General features: G+C 44.8%; 1 protein-coding gene across 1 annotated transcript in view; it reads right to left on the reverse strand.

Moving 5' to 3' along the window:
- Positions 1–25589, reverse strand: part of MED17 (mediator complex subunit 17) — a 263493-nt gene that overhangs the window by 3379 nt on the left and 234525 nt on the right. Inside the window, exons 9-11 of the mRNA XM_069639284.1 lie at positions 19476–19613; positions 19085–19202; positions 2131–2290 (exon numbers count right to left, since the gene is read on the reverse strand). Of these exons, the coding sequence (XP_069495385.1) occupies positions 2131–2290; positions 19085–19202; positions 19476–19613 (416 nt within the window). The remainder of the gene's footprint in view (positions 1–2130; positions 2291–19084; positions 19203–19475; positions 19614–25589) is intronic.

A 25589-nucleotide genomic window follows, 5' to 3' on the forward strand; every position in this document is an offset into this window, starting at 1 on the left:
AGGAAGCGATACTCTAGCAGGATGGTCGGAGGTGGTAGCAGCAAACAGAAAAGACCAGGTTTGAAAACCAGAGAAGAGACCGACGGGGTAGCATCAGGAAGGGAAGGAGCACTGATAAAGGAAGCGGCCCAAACATTATCTGGCAAAGGAGGAACCAAGGTATAGGCTCAGCAATTGCTTTCATTTCCAGAGCAGGAAGGTTCTGGCGGCCCAATAGGCCATGGGGAGGATCAGATGGCGGGAGGAAGAATGAGACTGGGTTCACGAGATTATGAAATCACAGGGGTGAAGGAATCGGGAGGAAGCCCAAGCAAGGCCAAACGCCAGGGAACATTTTGTACCTTTCCTTGTCGGCTAGGTCTATTGAACTTCCTGCTTATGAGACTTTACGCCCGACTGTTACATTGTAGGACTCCAAAAGCATTCATCTAGCTCAGACAGAGAAGGGTTCAGGCCACTTTAAAGCCTGCATCACCAGGAAAAAATGGCGCAACCCCCTCTTGAACTGGGGCAAATGCTCCAGAGGACAAAAAGGCAACTGCTCCAGCGGGTGGAAAGGAACCTGCAATCAGTGGAAGATCCATTTTTACAAGGGTAGGACTCTGAGGGGAAAAGGACCCACTCCCATCCAAGAGAGCCATCCTGATCATTGTTTTGTATGAAAAGTAATCATATTTTTATTAAAAAAAAAAAAGAAAAAGTGTAGCAGGCGCTCCTCTTCAGAAACAACAAGGCATGATAACCTGTACTGAGATGAGACTTTGCAACACATGCTTTTTGCTCACTATACCTTTCACAGATGGGAAATATGCATTTGCATATCAGTCTTTGTCCCGCCCACATGGGCAGTCCAGCACCGAAATGCTATGGCAATTCCTCTCTGAACAAGAGTACCTACAGCAACCTCAAACGTGTTTCAGCTTTGTTGGGCCTCATCAGTGAGGTGAAGCTGTGCCTCTCTTTCGGTGCTGGACTGCCCATGTGGGCAGGAAAAGACTGATATGCAAATTAGTATTTCCCATCGGTGAAAGGTAGAGTGAGCAAAAAGCGTGTGCTGCAAACTCATCTCAGAACAGGTTATCATGCTATGTTCTTTCTGGAGAGGAGCGCCTGCTACTTTTTTTGACATATTTGCAAGGAACTTGGGGTTGGTCACCCTAAGTTACCTGGGGGTACCCAGATGTGGACTCCCTGCTCACTGTGCTCAGAGAGGCACAGCTTCTCCGCACTGATGAGGCCCAACAAGGCTGAAACACGTGGATGGGGTTGCTGGTGGTACTCTTGTTCAGAGAGGAATTGCCATAGCATTTCGGTGCTGGACTGCCCATGTAGGCGGGACAAAGACTGATATGCAAATGGTTATTTCCCAACTGTGAAAGGTACAGTGAACAAAAAAGCGTGTGCTGCAAACTCATCTCAGAACAGGTTATCATGCCATGTTCATACTGGAGAGGAGCGCCTGCTACCTTTTTTGACATATTTTCATTTAAAATTACCCTCCTTGGAACATATCCCCTAATCAAGACAATGGGCCTCATTACAAGTGTGCCGGTCTGGTAACAACAGTGCTGGTAAGCCTACCTGCACCGTTGTGACCGGACCAGCACACTACGAGTCTGCAGGCGGGTGCCATCCTGCCCACCATGGTCAGACCTGGTGGGTGGATCGGCACCCGCCCGCAGAGTTTCACAGAAGCACTGGCACCGTCCCATTCCCATTGAGTCCTGTGCAACTCAATGGGAAATGGGGATTAACATTTACCAGCGCCCGACTTCCCGAAACGCAGGTGTCGTAATCCCCTGGCGATTCCGGCAAGCCAGGTGCTGGTAAATATTGCAGGTCCGGCGGCAACCCGCTGCCAGCACCGGCCAGGTTGCCGCCGGACTTGTGAGGAGGCCCAATGAAATACAATATATGGCCTGAGGGTACTTATTGGTCTTGGGTGAAACCATTAGACAAGGATTTAAAACATTCCCCTGCAAATGCATAACATTCATTTTAGAAGACGAGATTACACACCTGACAATATTAAATTAAGTACAGCACAAACAAAGGCCTAATGGGAAAAAAACAGGCTACAGCAAAACAAGATCATAACAAATAATACATACTAAAACCCAAATAATATACCTGAAATTGAATAATCGCCACTTGGTGAGGTAACAGTTATCGCTGATGCATTGCCAATGCTCTCAACAGGTCCCAGGCCAACATGATTACTGAAACTGAGCACCTGCCAACCCATAACCTTTGCTAACTGCTGAACTGCATGGACTTGATGCTGTGACATCTGAAATAATGAGAAAACGAGCATTAAATGGTACCAACGTTCGAGACAAAATAACTGTGGTACATTTTAACCAGACATAAATAGAATTGTATTTATTTAGTCATTTGTATAGCGCACAAAGCCCAGAGGCATCTAGGCACTTATAATTTAAAAATACGGTTACAGTAAGTGCTAGAAGAACAAGTTACTTCTTACCTGGCAACGTTCTTTCGACGGGATGTTCCTCCGACGTATTCCTTATCTTTGATAATACGTTTCCAGCTTGCTGGCCTCGGAAATTTTTTCTGCAGAGGGCGCTGCGCGTCGACGTCTGCTTAGTCGATGTCCCTCGACAGCCACCGTATCGGCGCTGATGTCACCATGCCCATAAATAGCCACGCGCTGCGTCCGTTGCTCAGTTCCGCTTTGTAGCATAAGAAAAGACATGCCTGAATCGGTTAGTAACCTTGAAGGAGCAAAAGCTGCAATCACAAGGGAAGTTATCACTGCGGGGATGGATGGGAGGGGCGATAAGGAATACCTCGGAGGAACATCTCGTCGAAAGAACGTTACCAGGTAAGAAGTAACTTGTTCTTCGAAGGGATTGTGTCATCCAACGTATTCCTCATCTTTGATAGACTCCCATAGCAGTGGTATGTAATTGGAGGAGGGAGTGATAATGTTATGTATCTCTTTAGGGATGGACCGAATGTAATACGGCCTTGCCAAATCTGGTCTCTTGAGCAGTGGAGAATCCAGATTGTAAAATTTTGTGAATGTATGTGCGGACGACCATGTGGCAGCCGCACATATGTCCCGGACTGGTACCCCTCTCTGGAGAGCCGAAGAGGCTGCGATTCCCCTGGTTGAATGAGCCCTGCGATTTTGGGGTGGCTCTTTCCATGCTAGTCTATAACATTCCAGGATGGCCAAAATAATCCACCTGGAGATGGTTTGTTTTGTTATGGGTAGTCCCAACTTGTGACCTGAGTATCCTACAAACAGTTGGTCTGCTTGGCTGATCCTAGCCATTCTGCTGATGTAAAAGCTGAGAGCTCGCCTAGGGTCCAGCCTGTGTAGCCTTTCCTCCTCTTTCCCCGGATGGGGAGGAGGGTAGAATGAAGGCAAGGTCATTTTCTGAGTAATATGGAATTCAGAAACCACCTTTGGGAGGAAATTAGGCTTCACCTGTAGGACAACCTTGTCCTTGTGGAAGATTGTATGTGGGGGTTTACAGGAGAGAGCTTCTAGCTCACTCACCCTCCTAGCAGATGTTAGTGCTACCAATAGGACAGTTTTAAGCGTGAGAAATCTCAATGCGCAAGAGTGAAGAGGTTCGAATGGAGTGCCCATTAAGAAGTTTAAGACTAAATTTAAGTCCCATAATGGAACCTGGAATGGTTTTGGAGGGTAAACATTAGTTAGACCCTTGAGAAATTGTACCACTAGAGGAATTTTGAAATACGATGGTTCCTCCGCAGTGCATTTGAAGATAGAAAGCGCTGCGAGATAGCCTTTTACAGTGCCAACTTGAAGGCCTGAGTTTGCCAAGTAGAGTAGAAACGATAACACTGTTGGTGTACCACATGATAAAAGGGTCGATATTCTCTTCACTACACCAGCTGCAAAACTTGTTCCAACGGCAGCGGTATAAAGACTTTGTTGCTGGTCTTCTGACTGAAAGCAACACCTCCATGACGTCATCAGGGAGATCCCAATCCTTGTACCTCAACCTTTCAGAAGCCAAGCGTGAAGGTTGAGGGTTCTGGTGTCTGGATGGAGAACCTGACCTCCCTTCTGCGAGAGAAGATTCTCTTTGAGTGGAAGACGGATTGGAGGGCAGATGGACATATCTAGAAGGTCCGGGTACCACGTTCTCCTGGCCCAATCCTGGGCAATTAGGATCATGGTTTTCCGGAATCTTCTCAACCTCCCGATCATTTGAGGAATAACAAGGACTGGTGGGAACGCGTAAAGGAGTGGACACTCCCAGTCCACTACGAACGCATCTCCTAGAGCTCCTCTCAGGGGAAATTCCCTTGAACAGAACAGATCGCACTTCCTGTTGGTGCTTGTGGCGAACAGATCCACCTGAGGGGTTCCCCAAAGGGCGAAGATCTCTTGAAGGACTTCCTGAGCTAGCTCCCACTCGTGGGGGACTGTGCTCTGCCTGCTCAGAGAATCCGCTGTCAAATTCTTCTCTCCGGCTAGGTGGACTGCCGATAGAGAGATTCCTTCCCGAATTGCCCAAAACCAGAGCTGCATTGCCTCTCTGCACAGTGGCAGTGATCCTACGCCTCCTCTTTTGTTGAGTTAGTGCATGGCCGCCGTGTTGTCCGTCATTATCAGGACATTTCTCCCCTGTACTGATGGCAGGAAAGCTTTCAGCGCTAGTCTGATCGCTCTCAGCTCTAATAGGTTGATGTGTAGTCTGTACTCTGATGGAGACCAACGACCGCTGATGGTCAAGTCGTTGGAATGGGCTCCCCACCCTGTGAGCGAGGCATCTGTGACTACTGTTATCTCCGGCCATGGTTGCCAAAACAGCTCTCCTTTCAAGTAGTTCTCTGGATAGGGCCACCAATGAAGGTCGCGGGCTACCTTGTCCGGAATCCGGAGGAGATCTGTCATTCTCCATGAGAATTGTGAACACTGACTTCTCAGTGCCCACTGAAGAGATCTCATTCTCAGGCGAGCCTCTGGCACAAGGAAGATGCAGGATGCCATGAGGCCTAGTAACCTCAAAAAGTCGAAGGCTGGGAGACGTTGGGCATTTTGAAACTTGGTGACCATCTGTAGAATATCTTGAGCCCTCACCTCTGGTGGCGAGGCTTTTCCCAGGGCAGTATCCAGGACCGCTCCAATGAACTGGAGTCTCTGTGATGGTATCATCTGTGACTTCTTTAAATTGAGGGAGAAGCCCAGTCTGTGAAGGAAGAGGCAGACATAATCTAGCTGGGTCTGGGCCTGTTCCGAAGATACGGCCCTGATCAGCCAATCGTCCAGGTAGGGATAGACGTGGATCCCTTCCCTCCTTAGACTCACCGCCACTACCGACATCAGCTTGGTGAAGACCCTCGGGGCGGAGGTCAGCCCAAATGGCAGAACTCGAAATTGATAATGAGAGTCGCCAATTGCGAACCTCAGGTATTTCCTGTGTTTGAGATGGATTGGCACATGGAAATAAGCATCTTGAAGGTCCAGAGATACCAGCCAGTCCTGGAGCTGGAGGGCCTGAAGGATCTGAGAGAGATGAGAGAGAGTTACCATCTTGAGGAACTTGTTCAATTCTCGTAAGTCCAGGATGGGTCTCAGTCCTCCGTCCTTCTTTGGTATGAGAAAGTATGGGGGGGGGGGGAGTGGGGGCCAACCCTTGTTCCTGTCCACTACAGGTACCGGTTCTATGGCACCTTTCTCTAGCAGGTCCATAATTTCCTGCAAGAGGAGCGGATCTGGAACTTTTAGGGAGCTGTTCACCGGTGGATGACTGAGGGATGTGTAGAAAGGGTAGGCAGTAACCTTGGGCAACTGTCTCCAATGCCCAAGCATCTGACGTTATAGCCTGCCATTCCGTCAGATGGTGAGTTAACCTGCCCCCTACAGGTGTATTGTGTGGGAAGGCCTCAGAGTGGTTTGGGGGCGGCTGATGCAGATGCCGAGGGTAAAGAGGCACCTGCCGCTGCTGCGGTCTTAGTACTTTTGACCCGTCCACCTCGGGTGGATCTCCTTTGGCCTCTTTGAGCCGGCTGTCCTCTGCCTTTCCCGAATGCGGAATAATAGCGAAAGGACTTTCCTCTCCCAGAGGTTCCTGAGGGGCGAAAAGGAGTTTGGCGGATAGCAGCTCCTAAGGATTTTGCTGCTGCTTTAGAAGTCTGTAACTTTTCCAGACTGTCATCAGCCTTTTTCCCGAATAATGAAGAGCCGTCAAAGGGCATATTCAAAAGTCTGGCCTGTACATCAGGGGCAAAGCCTGACTTTCGCAACCACGCATGCCTGCGGATTGTTGTACTTGCCGCCATGGCCCTGCTGATACTGTCAGCGGAATCGATGCCCGTTTGAAGTGATTCGCACATGGCATCTTTGCCATCTTTAATGATGTTAAGGAAGGCTTCCTTTTCCTCTCCTTCGGGTATGCAGTCAGCCATTGATGAAGCACACCCCCATAGTGTGTGACTGAACCTGGCAAGCGTACAGGTGGCGTTGATGGACTTCAACGCCATACTACAGGCAGAGAAGACTTTCCATACCTCTTGTCATCCCTATCCTGTGGGACAGTAGGGTAAGCAGTCCTACTGCTGGATGAAGTTGCCGCTTGAACCACCAGGCTCTCTGGGGTCGGGTGTTTTGACAGGTATTCAGGGTCAGCAGCCGCTACCCTATACTTTGTTGACAATCTTTTATTGACTGCAGGGATAACTTCGGGAGTTTCCCAATTAGATGCAATTTTTCTTTGTAGGGCTGCATGGAAGGGGACCACCGGGTCCTCCTGTGGGCCTTTGTCCAATATATCTGTTAGATCATCCTGTTGGAAAACAGGTGAAGGCGCAGACCAACCCATAAACTCAATTATTCTTGCCATCAGGGTTCTAATATGGTGTTTCGGCATGTTCCCCTGGGTCTGGCTTTACAAATTCCACTTCTGGGGAAGTGTCCAGCCCACTTGCCTCATGAAGTGACTCCTGTAGTTCCTTCAGCCTTCTTTCCTCAGAGGTGAAATCCTCTGCAGTAGGCAGTGTGGTTCTCTGTAATCCAAATGTTTCCTGGTCAGAATCTTCCCCTTCTTCATAAATTGAAGAAAGACCAGGGTATTCTGACCTCTGAAATGGAGTAAAACCCATTTCTAGGGCCGAAGGAGCCAAACTCGTCGTTATTGGATGAGAAAATGTTGATGTCGCCGATGTAACAGGCTTCGAAGGCGCCGAAAACGGCGTCGAAAAAACTGGAAGGGGTCTCGAAGAACTCGGTTGGATCGGGATCCTACTCAAGGGCATCGACGACGGTCTCGGCGTCGTGCCGGAGGCCCTTGAAATCACCGTTGGCTGTGGGGTGGCCTTGTTCCTCTCATCGGCGTCGACGATGGCGTCGAGTCGATCGACCGATGCGTCGAGGAACCCTTCGACAACAGCGTCGATGGCGCCGATCCGTGCGAAGGAATCCTCAACGACGGCGTCGAAGGAATCCTCAACGACGACGGCGAAGGAATCCTCGACGACGGCGAAGGAATCCTCGACGACGGCGAAGGAATCCTCGACGACGGCGAAGGAATCCTCGACGACGGCGAAGGAATCCTCGACGACGGCGAAGGAATCCTCGACGACGGCGAAGGAATCCTCGACGACGGCGAAGGAATCCTCGACGACGGCGAAGGAATCCTCGACGACGGCGAAGGAATCCTCGACGACGGCGAAGGAATCCTCGACGACGGCGACGAAGACGGTGCCTTCTTACCCGATGGCTCATGGCGCTCTCGGGTGGAATGTTTCGCCGGGTGCTGCGACTCGCAACGCTTTGATTTTTTGGGTTTTTCACCCAGGGTATCACCCTCAGCTGTCTTCGAGGGGGTCGAGGCCGCGTTCTCGAAGACGCTTAACATTTTCTTTCTGAATTCCTCCCACTCAGCTTGAGAACTGTGTTTGGTGGGACATGAGACTCTTTCTGGGGACACAGAGGATGACGAGGAATGGGACCTTCAACGTCTCTTTTTTGAGTGTCTAGATCTCGACGAATGGTGGGAGCTGCTTCGAGATCTAGAATGGGAATGTTTTCGACGGCGAGGAGACGAATGACTCGACTCAGCCGACGAAACCTTCGAGGAGGATTTGGGTGACTTACCTCTCTCTCTAGCTTTGGCTCCTTCAGGGCTTTCGCCGTCATGGACATGCAGTCCTCACACTCCGAACAATGGTGCTCGGACCCCAAGCACCATAAACAGACCCTGTGTGGATCCGTTATTGACATTTTTTTACCGCAGTCTCGACATTTCTTGAAGCCAGATCGCGGCGTTGTCGGTTCTGATGAAGAAGCCATCGAGAACAATAAGGAATATTCGAGTCGAAATAGATAGTAAACCTGACTGAACTGAGCAACGACGTTCCGAGGCCCCATGAAGCGCAGAAAAACAGAACTGAGCAACGGGCGCAGCGCGTGGCTATTTATGGGCATGGTGACGTCGGCGCCGATACGGTGGCTGTCGAGAGGGACATCAACTCGGCGGACGTTGACGCGCAGCGCCCTCTGCAGAAAAAAATTCCGAGGCCAGCAAGCTGGAAACGTATTATCAAAGATAAGGAATACGTCGGAGGACACAATCCCTTCGAAATATCAAGTTACATTAGTTACAGACAAGGCATACAATGGACCTGGATGCAGAGTAAACATACTTCTAAAAGCGCACCTCTATATGCGGGGAGCTACATCAGGAGTACATAAATGGGACATAAGTGCAGTGAATGCGTACTTGGAAAGCGCGCCTCTTGTTGCGGGGAGCTATATCAAGGATATATACAGGACATAATATAGGTACCGGATGAGTACATAGTCAGTAAGGTGCAACCTTGAGGCAGGCGGCCATATCAAGCGTGCCTGAAAGGAGGGAGATTGTAAGCTATAAGCAGAACGGCAGCTGGTCTCCACGTATTAAGTGGGATGTTACGGGCAGACAGGCATTATGCCGGTAATGAGGAAACAAGAGTGCATGAAGACGGACCGTAACGCACTGCATGTTACTTTGCTGTACAGATTAGTCCAGTTAAGGCTAAAGGAGGCATGTGAGGTCCGTGCAAGGCACATAGGGGGTGCTAGAATACGGTAGACACGCAAGCCGTAGCAAAGACAAAGCGGGTAGCATCGCAAATATCGGTATCAACATTGAACATAAGCCCTATAGATGAGTGAAACAGTAAACCTGACAAGTTATAGATGTTATGTGAATGATTTGACTACTCGCCAGTTCACAGGTGTGGAAACGAACGTACGGTGGTCCAAGATGCACCGGTTAAGGGAGGAAGTGTATTTACTTCACGGTTGACGGGCCATGTCAGGTGTTCCTTACAAAGCGCATGAGACAGACCGCAATGGACTATGGAGTAGTATAGAGAATCGAAGGCAAGGAAAAGGTCGTCGCAGCGGCTATTGACTGATAAAAAGTGAGCATTAATATAGTCTTTAGCTCCAGTAATGTTCTAGGCGAAGACAGTGACCTATGCATAATAGCAGTTGGCTACAGGAGCGCGCACCAGGGCAGGTAAGATGCAAATTGTAGATGGGTGAATATCGGCACGGAGCATATTGCCCACCAATGGGATCCATGCAATGCAAGCTTGAATTGTCATCAGATGTCACTCAGGACACTGAGGTAAAATGCACACAGTTGTTGATAGGTGCGAAGGAACAATTATTTTTTGTAGATCGCCCATTCATCTTCCAATACTTCCAGCACTGTCCACATTAACCAGCAGCAAATGGGGTGCATAGGGGAGGAATAAGGGACAGAGAGACAGACTGATGCTAAAAGAATACCTGGTCTACTGTTCTCCCTCACAAAGCATTATTTGCAGCCTCCTTCCATCTGCACACCACAGGATACCCTCAGAAGCAGAGAACATTCCAGACTCCTCTGCTCTAAGATCACACTAGTGAACTAGTACTTCCATATTTCACAGGCAAGATCTCACAGGGGAACGATACAGCATTTAGAACTCTATTTTATAAGCCAATAACTTCCAATATAAGCCACGCACAATAAAGCCTAAAGACTACTGGTTTGAATCAGACTGTGGTGGATCCCAATTCATTATCATCCTAGCACTTTCTTCATTAGGCATTTGGGCAGTGTTAGGGGCGTTTTCTTAAAGTCCCCCTGAGGTAAGAATCTACAAAACTATTCCTTGGTATACAGGCCCTAACTCTTAGTATACGTCTGTACTACCCAAAGGTTTGGTAGAATGGCAGAACACCCAGGCTAATCTTAGGAGGAGGATGTGAGCTGCAGCGAAGTACAATGAACTCCGTAAATACATAGGCCCAAAGAAACTATTATTTGTAGTTATAGTAAAATAGATATTTATTGTATATACACAAGGCAATGTTATTCAGGTAGAAAACATGAGCAATACTTCAGGTGAGAAAACCAATAGTAGGGAATTATAGAGATCATGAACACAGTTCTATGGTAAGTAAAATCACTTGTTATTGCAACTAAGAAAATGTTTTGTGGCAGGAATTAAATGGTTATTCAACACCAGCATAGCAGTTCAATACTTAGAAAGACGTGTAATAGTTTTCAGATGCCTAACGGCTTTAGCAGTACATCCCTATCTAAGTATGAGTTCTTCAAAGTCAGATTGGAGGGAAAACAGGTAAGGCACAGCAGCAGAAAAGGCAAATGTTAAGTAAGATGCTTTTGTGGGTCAAAAAACATTTCAGGGACATTGGGAAAGGCTCCCGACAGGCGCACAAGCATTACGCCTGGGCAAACTGAATCACCACTACAGCCCCACCGGAGTGACAAAATGGCTGGAGGCAAGTACTAACCCGGGTACCACAGTACCTGAGGAGTGATGAAGATGCAGCTGGATTCTTTAACTGTGCAGCAGTGGCGGACCCGGTCTCCTGTTCCCAGGCTGTGGTGACGAAACGAGGGATGTTGCAGCAGCAGTTGATAGAATGGACTCTCAGCAATGGATTCTTCGTGCTCCAACGTTGGTCTGCAGTTTTGGCACCTTTTCAAAGGCTCTAAGGAAAAGCGTTTACCGCCCGGTCAATCCGCCTCGATTATTCAGTCCGGCACTCTGGTGAGGGGACTTTGAGGAGAGGGATCTTGCCTCTGGAGGTCCAACTGGAGCCCACCAAAGTTCTTAGAGGATTTGTTCACGGGAGGTTGATGCACTGCAATATGGTTGAAGGACCCAGGGTATTGGTGGTTTGCAGCCCAGGAAGGTCACAGCACGTTGTGGGATGGCTTGTCTTGCAGGCCGTCTTATGGCTAGATCATGCCACCAGCCAGCTCCTCTGTCGATTTGAAAATGGGGTCAGGACAGCAGTGGTCTCTTCGCGGTTGCTGGAAGGGACTGCAGGTGTCTCTGTTCGTCATCTTCTTCAGATCATCTGATCCAGTGATCAACTTGTCTTCTGCCTCAGGAACCTCACATTCAACTCCATCACAGCATCACAACCATTCTGGGGCAGCCTAGAGATGACCCAGGGAACATGCTCACTCTCACAAATATCTTGCACCTTACAGGTTAATTCAAAAGTTTCATACTGTAAAGAAGGCATGGTATGAAACGGTAAGACAGACACAAGTGATCGCAGTTAAAGGGCGTTTACCATTTGGGGTTGAAAAATGCCTATATAAACCTAAATCTAAAAATGTGAGCAAGCTACAACCATCACAAAATAATAACAGTCCTAGTCGAGTCTGTCAAAATAAAATTGCCTAAACTATTAAACCTATTGCCAATCCTTACTTCCAAGTACAAATAGTGTGGGAAACAATGTTATACAAAAGAAACGTTTTCAAGAAATGATATGTCAGGATATTCAAACTGTTGCCTTCCCCACGTTTTCAGTACGGGACAAGGCCGCACCGCAAAGCTTAGCACACTCTCTGGATTCTCTAGCACGAGGATGCAGTTCAAAATATCAACATCAGGGCCTTCTGTGCTAAAGTCTGTTTGCCATTCAAAGTCTATTTCCAAGGGCCTGAAGCAATACTACAAAGTAATTTTCTTCTTAGGATTTCACATATACAACTGCTCGGGTGATTTACTGTGCACCTCGGGTCTCCCTCTGCCGGGCTCAGACCAAATGTATCTACTTTTCCAAACTTCGAAGACTTTCGACTGTGCGCAGGATTTGCAGGACCACTTAGACTCACAATTATTCGTTCTCTTCTTGATATAACCTTTTCCTCACTTTCACCACTTCTCAGCTGGATACCTTAAAGATACCTTTGATTGATCACCCACGCGGTGCCGGACCACTCTGTCAAAGGTATTGTATCTTGCTTTTAAAGTTCAGTCACTCATCAGCAGTTCAACTTTACTTGTGTCTTTTATCACATGCGTTTTAACAATGTTTGTTCCAGCGCTCACGATACAATGTTGCTGCTTGCAACCTTGGAGTCAACACAAACCGGTCTTGTATCAGTCTCCCCAACTCACCGGCTCTGTTGATTTCACCAATGCTGCTTTGTTCTTAGAGCCACGGACGGTACCACAGCGGCTGGTGATTCTCGCCGCCTTGATGATTGACACGGGAGCTTCAGCCTGGCTTCCTGGTCTTATGCTTTTTATTCTCAAGGTTTCTGAAAAGTTAACGGTTCCTTGTAGAAAAGGTCAAGGGAACTTCCCTCCTTGCGTTCCTCTTCTGTTTTGCTGTCTTTCCGCTCTCGTTCAGCTGCCATCTCGAAACTGTTGTTGTCTCGTGTGCTTTGCCTCGCTCAGAGTCTGCTCTTGTGCTCCACCTTTTATCCACGTGGGGAAGCTTAATGGAAGTCAGGTCTGTGTGTGTGATGGTCAGTAATTGCCTGACCATTGTAATGGGATACGTCAGGTATACTGCTCGGGTGTAGTCTGTTTTCTCTCATAGCGGGCTGTCCGTGAGAAAGTGTTTGTGTTGTAAAAGGGGGGTGGGGAGGGGAGTTCCTAAATATCCTACCTGGTAGGATGGGGTAAAGGTGTTGTAGGGAAGGGAATACCGCGTCTCACCATTCGATGTCCCACTCCCAGAAGAACCCTCACTGAGGTGATCCTCCCGCACTGGTCCACCCCCAGTAACTGGATCCAAAAGAGATGGCTGTGTCCTGGCCACCTGGATGACGGATCCCCAGAGACTAGTGGGTGTGACACCTTCTGGTTTCTCACACAACCAATTCGGAATATCAGTTTTCACATCACACACACTCACCAAATCTTAGGGGAGACCAGAATTCCTGAACCTGGAGGCATCAGGCAAAGGAGCCTGAAAGGGACTATGAGTCAAGAGACAACCTTTTCCATTTCATACTCATGCTGCATCTCCTTCTCTCCGAGTTGAAGATCTTTTTGAAGTTTCGCCCCCCCCCCCATTTCTGATTGCATCTCCAGTTTTCTGAATTCTAGTTGGAGTTTCAACTTTTCAATTTCCAGAACAACATCTGGTGCCATGTGAGGAAGGAGAAGGTATTGGGGTGGATGGTAAAGCTGGGGGAGGACTAAGGGTTATACTTTGCCTCATATCATCTTAACACATTTATATCAGGAGTAGGGGTTACAGGCCTACTCACTATGTGTTGGTTATCCAACAAGCTTTGGATCAATTCACTTTTCTTTCCTTACAATTGAGACCTCTGTCTCTACACATATCTTTAGGTATTATCTACTGTAAGATTGATCAGGGCCTCTGCTTTAAAGTTTTCCATGTTACAGTAGTTACAGATTAGGTAGAACCAGCCTTCTGGATGGATTCTCTGGAACAGGTACAACCAAGAGTCAATGTAATACAACACTACTCAATCCCAACAGCTGTAACACCAGTAGTTAGGAGTGTTTTCTTTAAGTGCACCTGAGGTAAGACTCTGCAAAACTATCCCTTGATATACAGGCTCCAACTCTTAGCATACGTCTGTACTACCCAAAGGTTTGGTAAATGGCAGAGCAGCCCGGCTCATTTTAGGAGGAGGAAGACGTGCGCTGAAGCCAAGTACAATGAACTCAGTAAATATATAGGTCCAAAGAAACTCTTACTTGTAGTTATAGTAGAATAGATATTTAATATCTACAAGGCAAATTTATTCAGCTAAGTAAGTACAATTCTAACTAATCTACACAATAAAAAACATGAGCAATATTTCAGGTGAGTAACCCAATAGTAGGAAACTATACAGATCATGAACATAGTTCAATGTTAAGTAAAATCATGTGTTATGGCAACTCAGAAAATGCTTTGTTGTAAGATTAAAAAGGTTATTCAACAACAGCAATAGCAGTGCAATACTTGGAAAGACTTGTTATACTTTTCACAGGCCTAAAGGCTTTAGCAGTCCATCCCTATCCAGGTATGAGTTCTTCAAAATCAGATTGGAGTGAAAACATGTAAGGCACAGTAGCAGAAAAGTCAAAGGTCCAGAGGATTCTTCAATTACAAGTAAAGATGCTTTTGTGGGTAAAAAAGATTTCCAGGACCTTGAAAAAGGCTCCCTATAGGCGCACAAGTGTTACGACTGGGCAACCGGAATCACTGAAATCAGCACTCCAGCAGCACAGGAGCGACAAAATGTCTGGAGGTAAGTACTAACCCGAGATCCCACAGTACCCGAGGAGTGATGAAGATAATGCAGCTGGATTCTTTCATGGTGCAGCAGCGGTGGACCCAGTCTTCTGTTACTTGGTCGTGGGGACGAAAGGAGGGACTCTGGAAGGGATGTTGCAGCAGCAGTTGAGACAGTACTCTCAGCACGGGATTCTTCATGCTCCAATGTTGGTCTGCAGTTTCGGTGCCTTTTCCCAGGCTCCAAGGATGAACGTTTACCGCCTGGTCAATGTGCATCGATTCTTTGGTCCTGCACTCTGGTGAGGGGGACTTTGAGGAGGGGGATCTTGCCTCTGGAAGTCCAACTGGAGCCCACCAAAGTTCAGAGAAGTTCTAGGAAGAGGATGCATTGCAGTATGGTTGGAGCTTCCAAGGTCTTGGCAGTTTGCTGCCCAGGAAGGTCACAATACATCGTGGGACGGCTCTTCTTGCAGGTCGTCTTATGACTAGTTGGTCTCAAAGGGAGGAATTTGTCCTCTTCTGAACTCCTCTGTCGATTTGATAACAGGGTCAGGTCAGCAGTGGTCTCTTCGCGGTTGCTGGAAGGCGCTTCAGGCGTTTCTGGTCATCTTTTTCCGATCATCTTTTCCAGTGGTCGACTTGCCTTCTGCCTCATGAGCCTCACCTTTCATTAGGATTTCACACTCATCCTCTGCAAACTCTCCCTGCAGTTTACAGAAAGGGGCGGTGGCTGTCCAATCAGGGCAGTCAGACCCACAGTGGGAAATGGTTCCTTTCAGGCATACCAGAAGACAAAGGATTGCAGAGATTTGGAATCTGCCCATGCTTCCCGTCTTTGCAGACACACTCGCCGAAGACAAAACTGAAACTAGGACCTCCCCCACCTAGGATGGTAGAAGAAAGACCATGAAAGGACAACCACACAAGAAATGTCAAAAAAAGAAAGAAGTCACCATATTGTAACAATGGTGACCCCTCTGTGCATAGCTGCAGCTGTGAGGGCAGCCTGTGAGCAAAAATAACACAAAAAGGTAGAACATGTCCACTGCCACCAGCCATAACTGTATGCTCGTCACTGCAACAGAAATGGTACAGGAGCAGAGAGAGAGAGGGCATACAAAGTAACCCCCCTTAGACCTCCACATTTGGTGGTGTGTACTGATCTCTCAAAAGTAAAAGATAAGGATACAAAGCATCCCCTTAAACTTGACAACAGTAGTGTTTAAGAAAAATAAAAATATAAAAAAGGAGAGTCGAAAGGGCTCCCAGCAACACTGCACAAAGGGTGTTGTGTGCTGCAAAGGTGAAACACAGATGCATTTAACAAGTTGACTCCATAAAATAAAGTAAAAACACAATGAACAGGATGCCCATGGTTGGTCAGAGCAAAAAGAATGAATGAGGGGAAAAACAACTCCCCTCATTCAGGAGAACAAAAAAAAGGTCCAGCAAAAAGTGCTGGGGGTCTCACAGGTAGAGGGGATATGGCATAACACTTATAAATCTCCCTAACAGGCAGCGAGTGGCAATAAAAGTAAAACTGTGATAGCTTATTTCCCAGTCTCCTATAAACACTGTCTTTGCCCTCACAGGTTGGTTGTTTCAGTGACTGTTCCTCTTACAAATAGTTTGATGGATATTAAAGTCAAGCAAACAAAATACTGCTTCAGGGGCCATATAACATGATAGGTTTAATGTGGTCTTAAGGAAGAAACTAGACTTTTTAGCCACAACTCGGAACGAGATTTGCTATGCGGTTGGCTCAGTCTTCGCTTTTCTGATATCGAGCCTTGAGACTTATGCTTGTAAAAAGAAGCTTCTGTAGGTAAAAATGAAGCTACAAAATCATGGAGAAGCTGGAAATGCTATCGTAGGGGGTGAAACTTCAATTGACATTGTTCTAGAGCATAAATGTTCCCTCAGGTTGATGCTGAAAAAGTGTCTGGAGGATATTAAATCTAAAAGGTTTTGAATTCCACCTACAGGAATGTGTGCCGTTTCATGTTACTGTGGGGTTGGCGGTCTTGAAAAAGTCCCAAAGGCTTTGCTGAAGTAAAAGTAGAATACACTGTTTTAACAAGAATGTAGCAAACATTAAAAATAAATAACACTGATTGTACTTGTGGGCCATTTCATTGCTTTTTCCCTACACTTCGTTCAACCATTAATGCATCTAAAGAATGGCGTTTCTCCTTGCCTTATAGTTTCTACCTTTTGTCCTTCCCTTTAGACCACAGACGCATCTTAGATTCTGTGCCAACGTTACAAATCAAGGCTCTTGCCACTTCACCCCTCGAGAGCCTCAATGGATTTCCCCTTTCATTGTATTTTTGCACCTACTGCAAAGGTTTCATGTTGTAGTATTTACGAATTTTAGCTTTTCCCTAATAATCTTTTCAGTTACCCCCCACTGCCATATACTTTGATATTCTGAGGTCAAACCAGACTTGCCCTGGAATGAACTACCTCTGCAACTTTTAAGGAACTATTTTTTAAACTAAAACACTAAGATGGCAATTGTGCTCCCACATTGGTATGCGTCACACTTTTCCAGTGCTGACAATCAAATCCAAGCTGCTACCCCCATCCAATCAAGTCTGCGCTTTCAAGTCTGAAAAACATGATATTAACAAATCCTCTGGGTTTCCCTTCATCCTTGTGTGTTACTAGCAAAAAAGGAGGTTACAATTATTGGGATGGTGGTCGTGTATAGCAGTCCCAACGTCACCATGCCTCACAAGCCATTTCATTATGGTCTGTTAATCTGTAATTACTCCATATACCTCAGAGAGCAGCACTATTGTAGCCCTACCAATCCCTGTGATTTATTCATCATGCTACTCACTGCATCATGTGCATGTACTAACAATATACATCGGTATGTGCAACTGAAGAGGACAAATCTACGACTGAATTACTCGATCTGTGGTTGCATGATCATCTGGTTTGGGATCCTTAAGCTTTAATTCAATGACATAATTAGCATGCATACCAAAGGGGTCATTACATCTTTCTCATGAGAGACACAGTCCATCTAGTCCAGTAGAAAACATGCCAAGAATGAAATGCATGTGTTGGCTGATCTTGTCAGAGTTAAAAATATATAGTTGTTGATTTGTGTGCTGTACTTCACCCTAAAGGGATGTGACATGATAATGGTATGTTTTCGACTTATTATTGGGATCTCTATAGCAAAGCGTCTGGCCCTGTGGTGGTGAGAGTTGCAAATTGGCCATCAATGCTGCTTTTTTTTTTTTCTCTCTCTCTCTCTCTCTCTCCTCTCTCTCCTCTCTCTCCTCTCCTCTCTCTCCTCTCTCCTCTCTCTCCTCTCTCTCCTCTCTCTCCTCTCTCTCCTCTCTCTCCTCCTCCCCTCCCTCCCCCCCACACAACTGTACAGCAGCACCCGTCCTTCTGTGGTGCCACTTTCTGCTCTCCCACCGCACCCTTCCTTCGACATACCCAGAAAAGAATTGACGACCTAACCCATAACATCAACAACTTTGGTTCTTTTAACCCTCTCTTTCTTATGAAGTTCTATTTTTGCTTGTTGCTATTCATTTCATGATATCCTATTATTAATAATGTTGTTGCCAAGTGTCAAAACACATTTTTGCATATTTACAATAAAACAAATACGGAATGGCAAAGCGATAGCCAAAGTCAATCACCGACGTTCTGCTGGGGGTAATGATGGGAAGTTTCCAGTTGCATGCCTGGTGATAAAAGGGGCAGTTGTTTGTTGTTCTGGGAAAATATACTGAGACAAGTGCTGAACGGCCACCAATAACTTGAAGACAAAAAGACAGAAAGATGCCTGGATTTCAGAACTTCTCAGCAGAAGATACTGAAGCTAGCTGGACATGTTTTCTGTTGAGTCAAGACACACAGAGATCATGGTTTCACAGATGGGAAAGTGAGGTTCTGGGGGCACAAGAAGTGATCATCTGATTAGGAACGCTCAACATTGATAACTAGGTTGGCGCAAACTTGCATTAAACCAACATCTTTCTTCACTTCAATACCAGCAGCAATAGTTGTAATCTCTATAGAAACATTTTCAATCACACATTGGAAAACGCTGAAAACCCAGGGCACCAATTCCTTGATTTTCTATAACACATGATGCTCCCCCACCCCCGACCAATAATATTCATGTTATCAAAACTCAGATCTCTGTTCTGAATGTTTTTCCCATTCTTTGCATCACTTGGTCCTGCAATGCAAACTGGGAAATACTCAATGTACAAAGCATCACAATTTCATACTCCTGCTCTAGCAATAGGTGGAATCCGTTGCCCACTATGCCTTGTTGCCCTCAGCAAAGCAGGCAGTAAAGGGTCTCTTCACTCGACAATGGCAGTGGATGTTCCAATACAAATATGGGTTTTCATTGATTGGCAACTTGCAACCAATAATTTTTGCTTTAATAGAAATACTGACCTCACTAATACACAGATGCTGCTTTTGCAGCTTGGAGTAGATCAAGTCTACCCAACTTGCTAAACATTCCTCCTCGCATATGAAGGGGACCGAATATCATTAATGGCATGTGTATTGCATTACCTGTGAAAGGAGGAAATCTTGCAGCTCTTGTTCCTGGTGTGATAGTATAATAACCCTTCCGTCTCTGTGCACTACTCTGATCTGCTCAACTCCGATGTTCAGCTGCAGCTGTATAGACCTTATGAAACAAAACAGCGGATAATAGAAAAGTGCAGTACAAATATAGCTCAACGATGAACAGACTTTGAAAGCCACATGCATACTGCAGATCATCCAGAAGCAGCCTCCAAATATTCTTAATCTTCGATTATGCATTTGAAATAATCAGTACCAAGAATCATCAAGTAATATATGAAAGAGAAGAACTAAACTAAAGCATCAAAGCAAAGGGAAGATTTAATGGCTTAGACAGCTGTAGTTATTACTAAGGATTTTGCATCGTAACACTTACTTGCATATCTGTTCATAGCCTTGAGAAGTTATGAGAACCTTTACACTGGACTCATAAACGTCATTTATGTTCGACCAATGCGCCTGTATTTGTGGATCTTCAATTCGACTGGCAAGGCTGTCGATGGTTCTGGCAGTCCTGGAATTAATGAGTACAAAACGCATCAGTGGAACTTTGTAGGAAGCAGTTTCTGATACTTAATCACAGAGTACATTGTGTCATTTTACTTTGAAAATCAGCATGTCGTAGCTTACCAATGTATAGCCCCTGTTGGACTGAGTCCTAAACCGCTCTATGCTGCAAGACAGTTGCTCACCAATACTGGCACAAACTTAGGACCCGGAAAGAGAATTACTGCAAGCTCTCGCGGGCTAGGCTTGTGTCTGGCCTGTCTGAGAGGCAAGGCGAGGACTTTTAGAATCATTAGCTTTAGTTGAGTTGTCCCTAGAAGCCTTAAAGAAGGCCATAGGCCTTCCTGCTCCTACTGGAACACAACTTCAAGCTTTGCCTGAATTAACCATTGTCTGGCTGGTCAGAACAGGCAGTGTGTATAGTGCATACGTTTAAATGTTATTTATTCTTCCTGTGTTATGGCTTGCAAAGAAACCTTTCAAAATCATTTAAGAAAAACTGTACAATAAAATGCCAAATCTTCTAGTACAAATAACACTTGCTAAATCCCCAAGCATGTGCAAATGGCAAAGAAATGTGCAAACCTTACAATATGGGAACATTTTGAATACATCGGTTCTTTACTTCATTCATTATACAAATTTCACATTTACACACATTAAAATAAGAAAAACGTATTTCAACAGGTATTTAAAATATGGCTGGAAAAAGTGCTAACAAAAATCTTGATACAGCTAATATTAAGGAAACAGTGTTCCCTTCTAAAATCCTAATCCAAAATCCATCTGCAGATAAGCAATGAAAACCCCTTTATAAAACGTAATGATGCAAGTGCAACACACTATCAGGAGATGTTTTCATATTTCAATCTCGTGCTCATTTTTGTAAAATCTACAATTCCTCTCTGATCTCAATAATTTAGCCCCAATTCCCACAATTTCTTCCATAGGGAGAATGTGTGATCTAAATCTCAGGAATATCCGATGCCTTTTTGAAAACAGGAATTTTAGAAGATACTTCTGAATCACAAAAGTATCAATGACCAGTATGTAAGCGCGCTCTCCCTTAAAGTTTCAAAGCTAAGTTAAATACTGCAAAACTGAATCAGAACTGCTGGACTGAAAAAATTTTTGTCAATGTCCAAGATCCATCGATAATAAATATTGCAATATGTCGGTCGAAGCATTTATCCTTGATTAAAAGTGTTTATTGTATGAAGAACTCAGCCGACACTTGTTTCAACAGTCATGATATTATCTTGGACATTGACAAAATGTTTTTCAGTCCAGCAGTTCTGATTCAGTTTTGCAGTATTTAACTTAGCTTTGAAACTTTAAAGGGAGAGCGCGCTTACATACTGGTCATTTATACTTTTGTCTACTATATTCTGGGTGTGAGCAGACCTGCCCAGTAACATACCAGACAACGCAGCTAGATCCCTTGCACAGTTGATTTGTGTCTAGCGCACGCATCAGGCTTTGGTCTGTCACTCTTGTTTCCTTTGGGTACTTCTGAATCATCCCAAGGCCTTCCTCCATGCATGAGAGATATTTCAAAAGTTTATATTTTATGCATTCCTTGTTCGTCTTGCACCAATCATTAGACCAACATTTTTTCTTTAATGCATTGGTATGAGTAATTACACTTTGGTCTATTGAAATGAATAGGTTCAGATGACCCTCACAGAATTGCTTCCAATTCCTGAGAGTCCAGTTAGAGCAGTCCTCTAGTAGGTCGACGAACAGCGACTCATGTGGAGGATCCAGAATTTTTCTATACAAGGATATTATTTTCCATGTGACCGCATCCTCCAAGGACAAAAGGCTGGATTCAAAATGGACTATTTGGACTGGAACCCCCCTGTGCAGGCTGAGGACTCTCCAAAAGGTAGCCTCCTACCCTTTAGCAACAGGGTACTGTCCAGTTTACCAAAGGTCTCTGCTCCGTAACTCAATGTTGGTACTACCTTCGCTTTGCAAAACGTAATAAGCGGTAGCATTGAAAAACTGTCAAATTTCCTATGCAATGTTTTAGATTGGCTAGCTGGGTTTAATGCCTTGCCATGAACTCTGTCATAGCGTAAGCCGTTACATTGACAATTTAAATTATTATTTACCGTTTTGGCTACACAAACATACCTGTGTTGAAAAGAGGACTGGAGCTCCCACAACATGGGAGGCGACTGCGGGGCATAGCCCTTTGAGACTGCCGGACACAGTGGGGATAAATTGTGCTTGTTGCGCTGAAGCGGCACCGAAGCAGGGCGTTCCGCACAAAGCGCATCGCCATCATGCCATCAGGCGTGAAGGTGATGGAACCTGGAGCTGGTATGGTGGAAAGTGAGGGGGAACACCCCTATGGCCCCTTTTTACAATAAGAGATCGTATTGGCCAACCTTACTCATCATAAAGCCTGTGGGACAGTGATTATAAGTGACAATTTAGAAAATACCCCATTAGTCTTTATTGGAGAAGTTTCATAATGGTAACGTGGACGAAGAAGAGTACCTTTCTAATATTTCAGTAAATAGTGCCTGAGAGAGCAATATATGGCCCTTGAACAGTTACTGAAGGTGGTTGTAGAAAAGTGTGAAACTGTGGAAGCTAAGTCAGATAAACAAGAGGAAAATGTGAAAGAGTTACGATGCCTAGGCATTATGGGTAGTAAGCAAATTAGCACATGTAATGAGTTAAGGGAAAAATGTGTGATTTTAGAAAGTAAGCTAGAAACCCAAATATCATCTATGCAAGGTATTATGCATGTGTGCATGGGGAGTAAAACAGCAATCTCTAATATCGAAATCTGCGTGAAGAACAAAGCAGTTGTACATCTTGCAAACGTTGATAAAAGTGGGTGCATCTTGCAAATATTGAGAAAAGTGGATGATTTGGGTAAATCATGTATACGTGTCGGTCAACATGATTTGAATGATAATTGTAAAGCAAAAAAAAGGTATAATCTGTAAAAGGGGGCTGGTACATCGGGCTATAATGTACGGTAACAAATAGGATGGGCAGTCTAAGGAGAAGACCATAGCTTATAATAGTGACAACATGGTACTGGTTGGGAGTGATGAGGGCATTTATGATGTTGTAGAGGTAACAGCTATTGAAGAGCATGAGGTGGGGTCAGCCCTGGGGAAATCAAGTACAAAAAGCAATTGTTCTATTAGTTCTGAAAGTCGTAATAATGTGATTGTAGAGGAATCTTCCCTTGCAGGAATTGAAATTGTGGGTGACCATGATGATGTAGAGTTGAACAATGACTACATTATGTGGCGAGGGAGAAGAGGAAGGCTAAACAGCACTTCAAATAAGCTGTGAATCGGCTCTATGTAAATACTTCCAAATAAATCAAAAGGTCTTGATTAACATCTTTACAAATATACTTAAGGGTAATAAGTGAGGATATCTATAAAGTAGATCAAATAGAAAATAGTAAAATACCTTGTTCTAATGTTTTTAAGGCTCCTGATCGTTTGGAATTCGTTATGAGGTATGGCGAAGATTTATTTAGGAGGGGCTATGGCTGCGCTCAGTTAACCGTGCCTGACACAAATCGGTATGCAGTGGGAAAAGGGTGATATAATTAGTACTTTGAAGAATGAGTCAAGGAGTAGATTCGGGAATATTGATCGAATAGATTGAAGAGCAGGAGAATAACAATACGAGAACAATAATCAGAGGGAGAAGAATTCAGAAATAGAGGGGTATTGGCAGTGGCTACCCAAAGCCTTCAAAGAAGACTTTACTAAAAAAAAAACCTTGATGACGGTCTGGTGATTGGTTCATGGAATACCAGGGGATCAGCTCATTACTGGGCCAAAGAAGGGTTAGATGATAACGGTTCCAAATTCTCTATATTGCTGTTGCAAGAAACCTGGCCTGTGGATCAGTTGGTATTCGATGGAAGGCAATCCATTAAAGCGGTTTCTATTAAAAAGGTCCTAGAGGCAGGCCTAAAGGTGGACTAAACATCTCTGTTGATAATGCTTGGACTCCAAGTAAGCTCCCATTAAGCACAGCTAGCGTATTGGGTGGTAAGTTGGAAAGTATTGGGGGAATCCAAGAGAAAATACTGATAATTAACATCTAAGATTCGCCAGCTATGAAACAAAATAGGCAAATATAACTGAAATCTATGTTGAATGAAATAGATGAAAATATAATGGTGATTATAGGGGGAGATGTCAATGCCATACTCTGTATGATACCAATTCTATGGAGAGATCTTCACCCATTGAAGAAAAAAAGATATGATGGCAAGAGCTTAGCTTGGGCAAATTTACTCCAGTTATATGGATTTAAAATGCCTAATGGATGTTATATGGGGGACAGAGCACACACACATGTGGGGACAAAAAGTGTCTACCATAGATTAGCCGTTTGTTAATTTTCGGCATCTAGACAAGGTACTTGACATGGCGATCTTTCCATGGGAGGAAAGTGATCACCTACCCCTGTGTGCCATTTTGCAGTTTAACAAAACCAGTTTTACAGGTGTTTAAACGTGATTACATTGAGGTGAACCAGGGAGCCAATCGAATTTTCTGCAATATTGGGAGTTTAGACATGTGTTGTGGATTGACTGACTTGATAACATCCTGTGAAGTATTCGAAGTATTAGATTATGAGAAAGGAGAAGCCGCGATTCAAAAATGTGAATCACTGCTAAAGTCACTGCGTTCACAGGGGCATGTGTCACACTCCAAGGAGTATGGTGGGAATTTGGGCCACAGACTAGGTTGAATTCTATGCCCAGGAGGCAACACTATGATACAATAGTGCAGAAAGAAACATATTTAAGAAATTACTTGCATAGCAAATGCACAGCATGAGACAGAATAACCAATGTTGTGGTTTAACAATAGTTGGAAAACTCCTAAAAGAACACAAGGATACATTTAAGTGGTAGCTGAGAATGTACCAAAAGAATGTTTGGATGTGTGTGGTAAATGTTGTCAACGAACGAAATTAAGTTTTGGAAATGTGTGAAAATGAACGAAAAGAGGGGTCCTGATAAATAGTCTATCACATGCCATTTGGGGCGGTATATCTGTAAAACTCGGACATATAGCTGAACCTACTGACATTGGTTGAATTGAGGAAGGAACATGGAAGTGTAATGTTACTATTAATCAGTTTGTTGAAATTATTGTAAAGCTAACAAGGGCAATGGGGCCTGGAGGCACTAGCAATGCACTGTTAAAAACTGAACTGTTATTGTGGGCGGAGGCCTTGTTTGGAGTGTTTAAAGCAATAAGCAGTACTGTTAGAATACCTACGCCTTGGAGGGAGAGCATAATTTTGCAGGTATTCAAAAAAGGGGCAAATAAAAGCGCAATCACATTATATGCTCCTAGCTATGTTAAGTATTCCTTTGAAATAATAACCAGGGTTCTCCTGGATGAGTGAATAGAATGGTGTCATATGAATAATGTATTACCTTATAATCAAGCTGGTTTTAGGAAGAGAGAAAGTACAATAAATTACTTATTAATGTTGGTAAGTTTGAGTACTCTTGGTTTACGAGGGGACTTCCGCTATATACTGCATGTATAGATCTTATCGGGGCATTTGATGCTGTGAATAGAATTAGGCTGTGGAAAAACTGGAGGCCATTAAAATACCTAATGGGTTACTTAAAATGCTAATTGCATTGCACGCAGACACACGAGTTTGGATTCATTTGGCTAGAGTGGGCAAAGTTACGAATTGGATTTCTACAAGTAGGGGTGTCAAGCAAGGGTGCAGCTTGGCACCCTGCTTCTTTAATCTGCATTTTGCAGACTTGCAGGAGGACTTAGATGGTAAGGAGTCATTCTCAGTGAAATATGGGGGCATATCTCTATCTTGGTAGGGGTACGCATACAATTTAGTACTTGTTGACTATACCACCCAGGACTTGCAATTGAAACTGGATAGGTTGGGAGCTTATTCCAAAGAAAACAAACTTGTAATTAATACCACACACATTATGGCA

This window comes from Ambystoma mexicanum, chromosome 7q (genome assembly GCF_040938575.1).
Source record: "Ambystoma mexicanum isolate Mex_15411 chromosome 7q, UKY_AmexF1_1, whole genome shotgun sequence".
Classification (NCBI taxonomy): Eukaryota; Metazoa; Chordata; class Amphibia; order Caudata; family Ambystomatidae; genus Ambystoma; species Ambystoma mexicanum.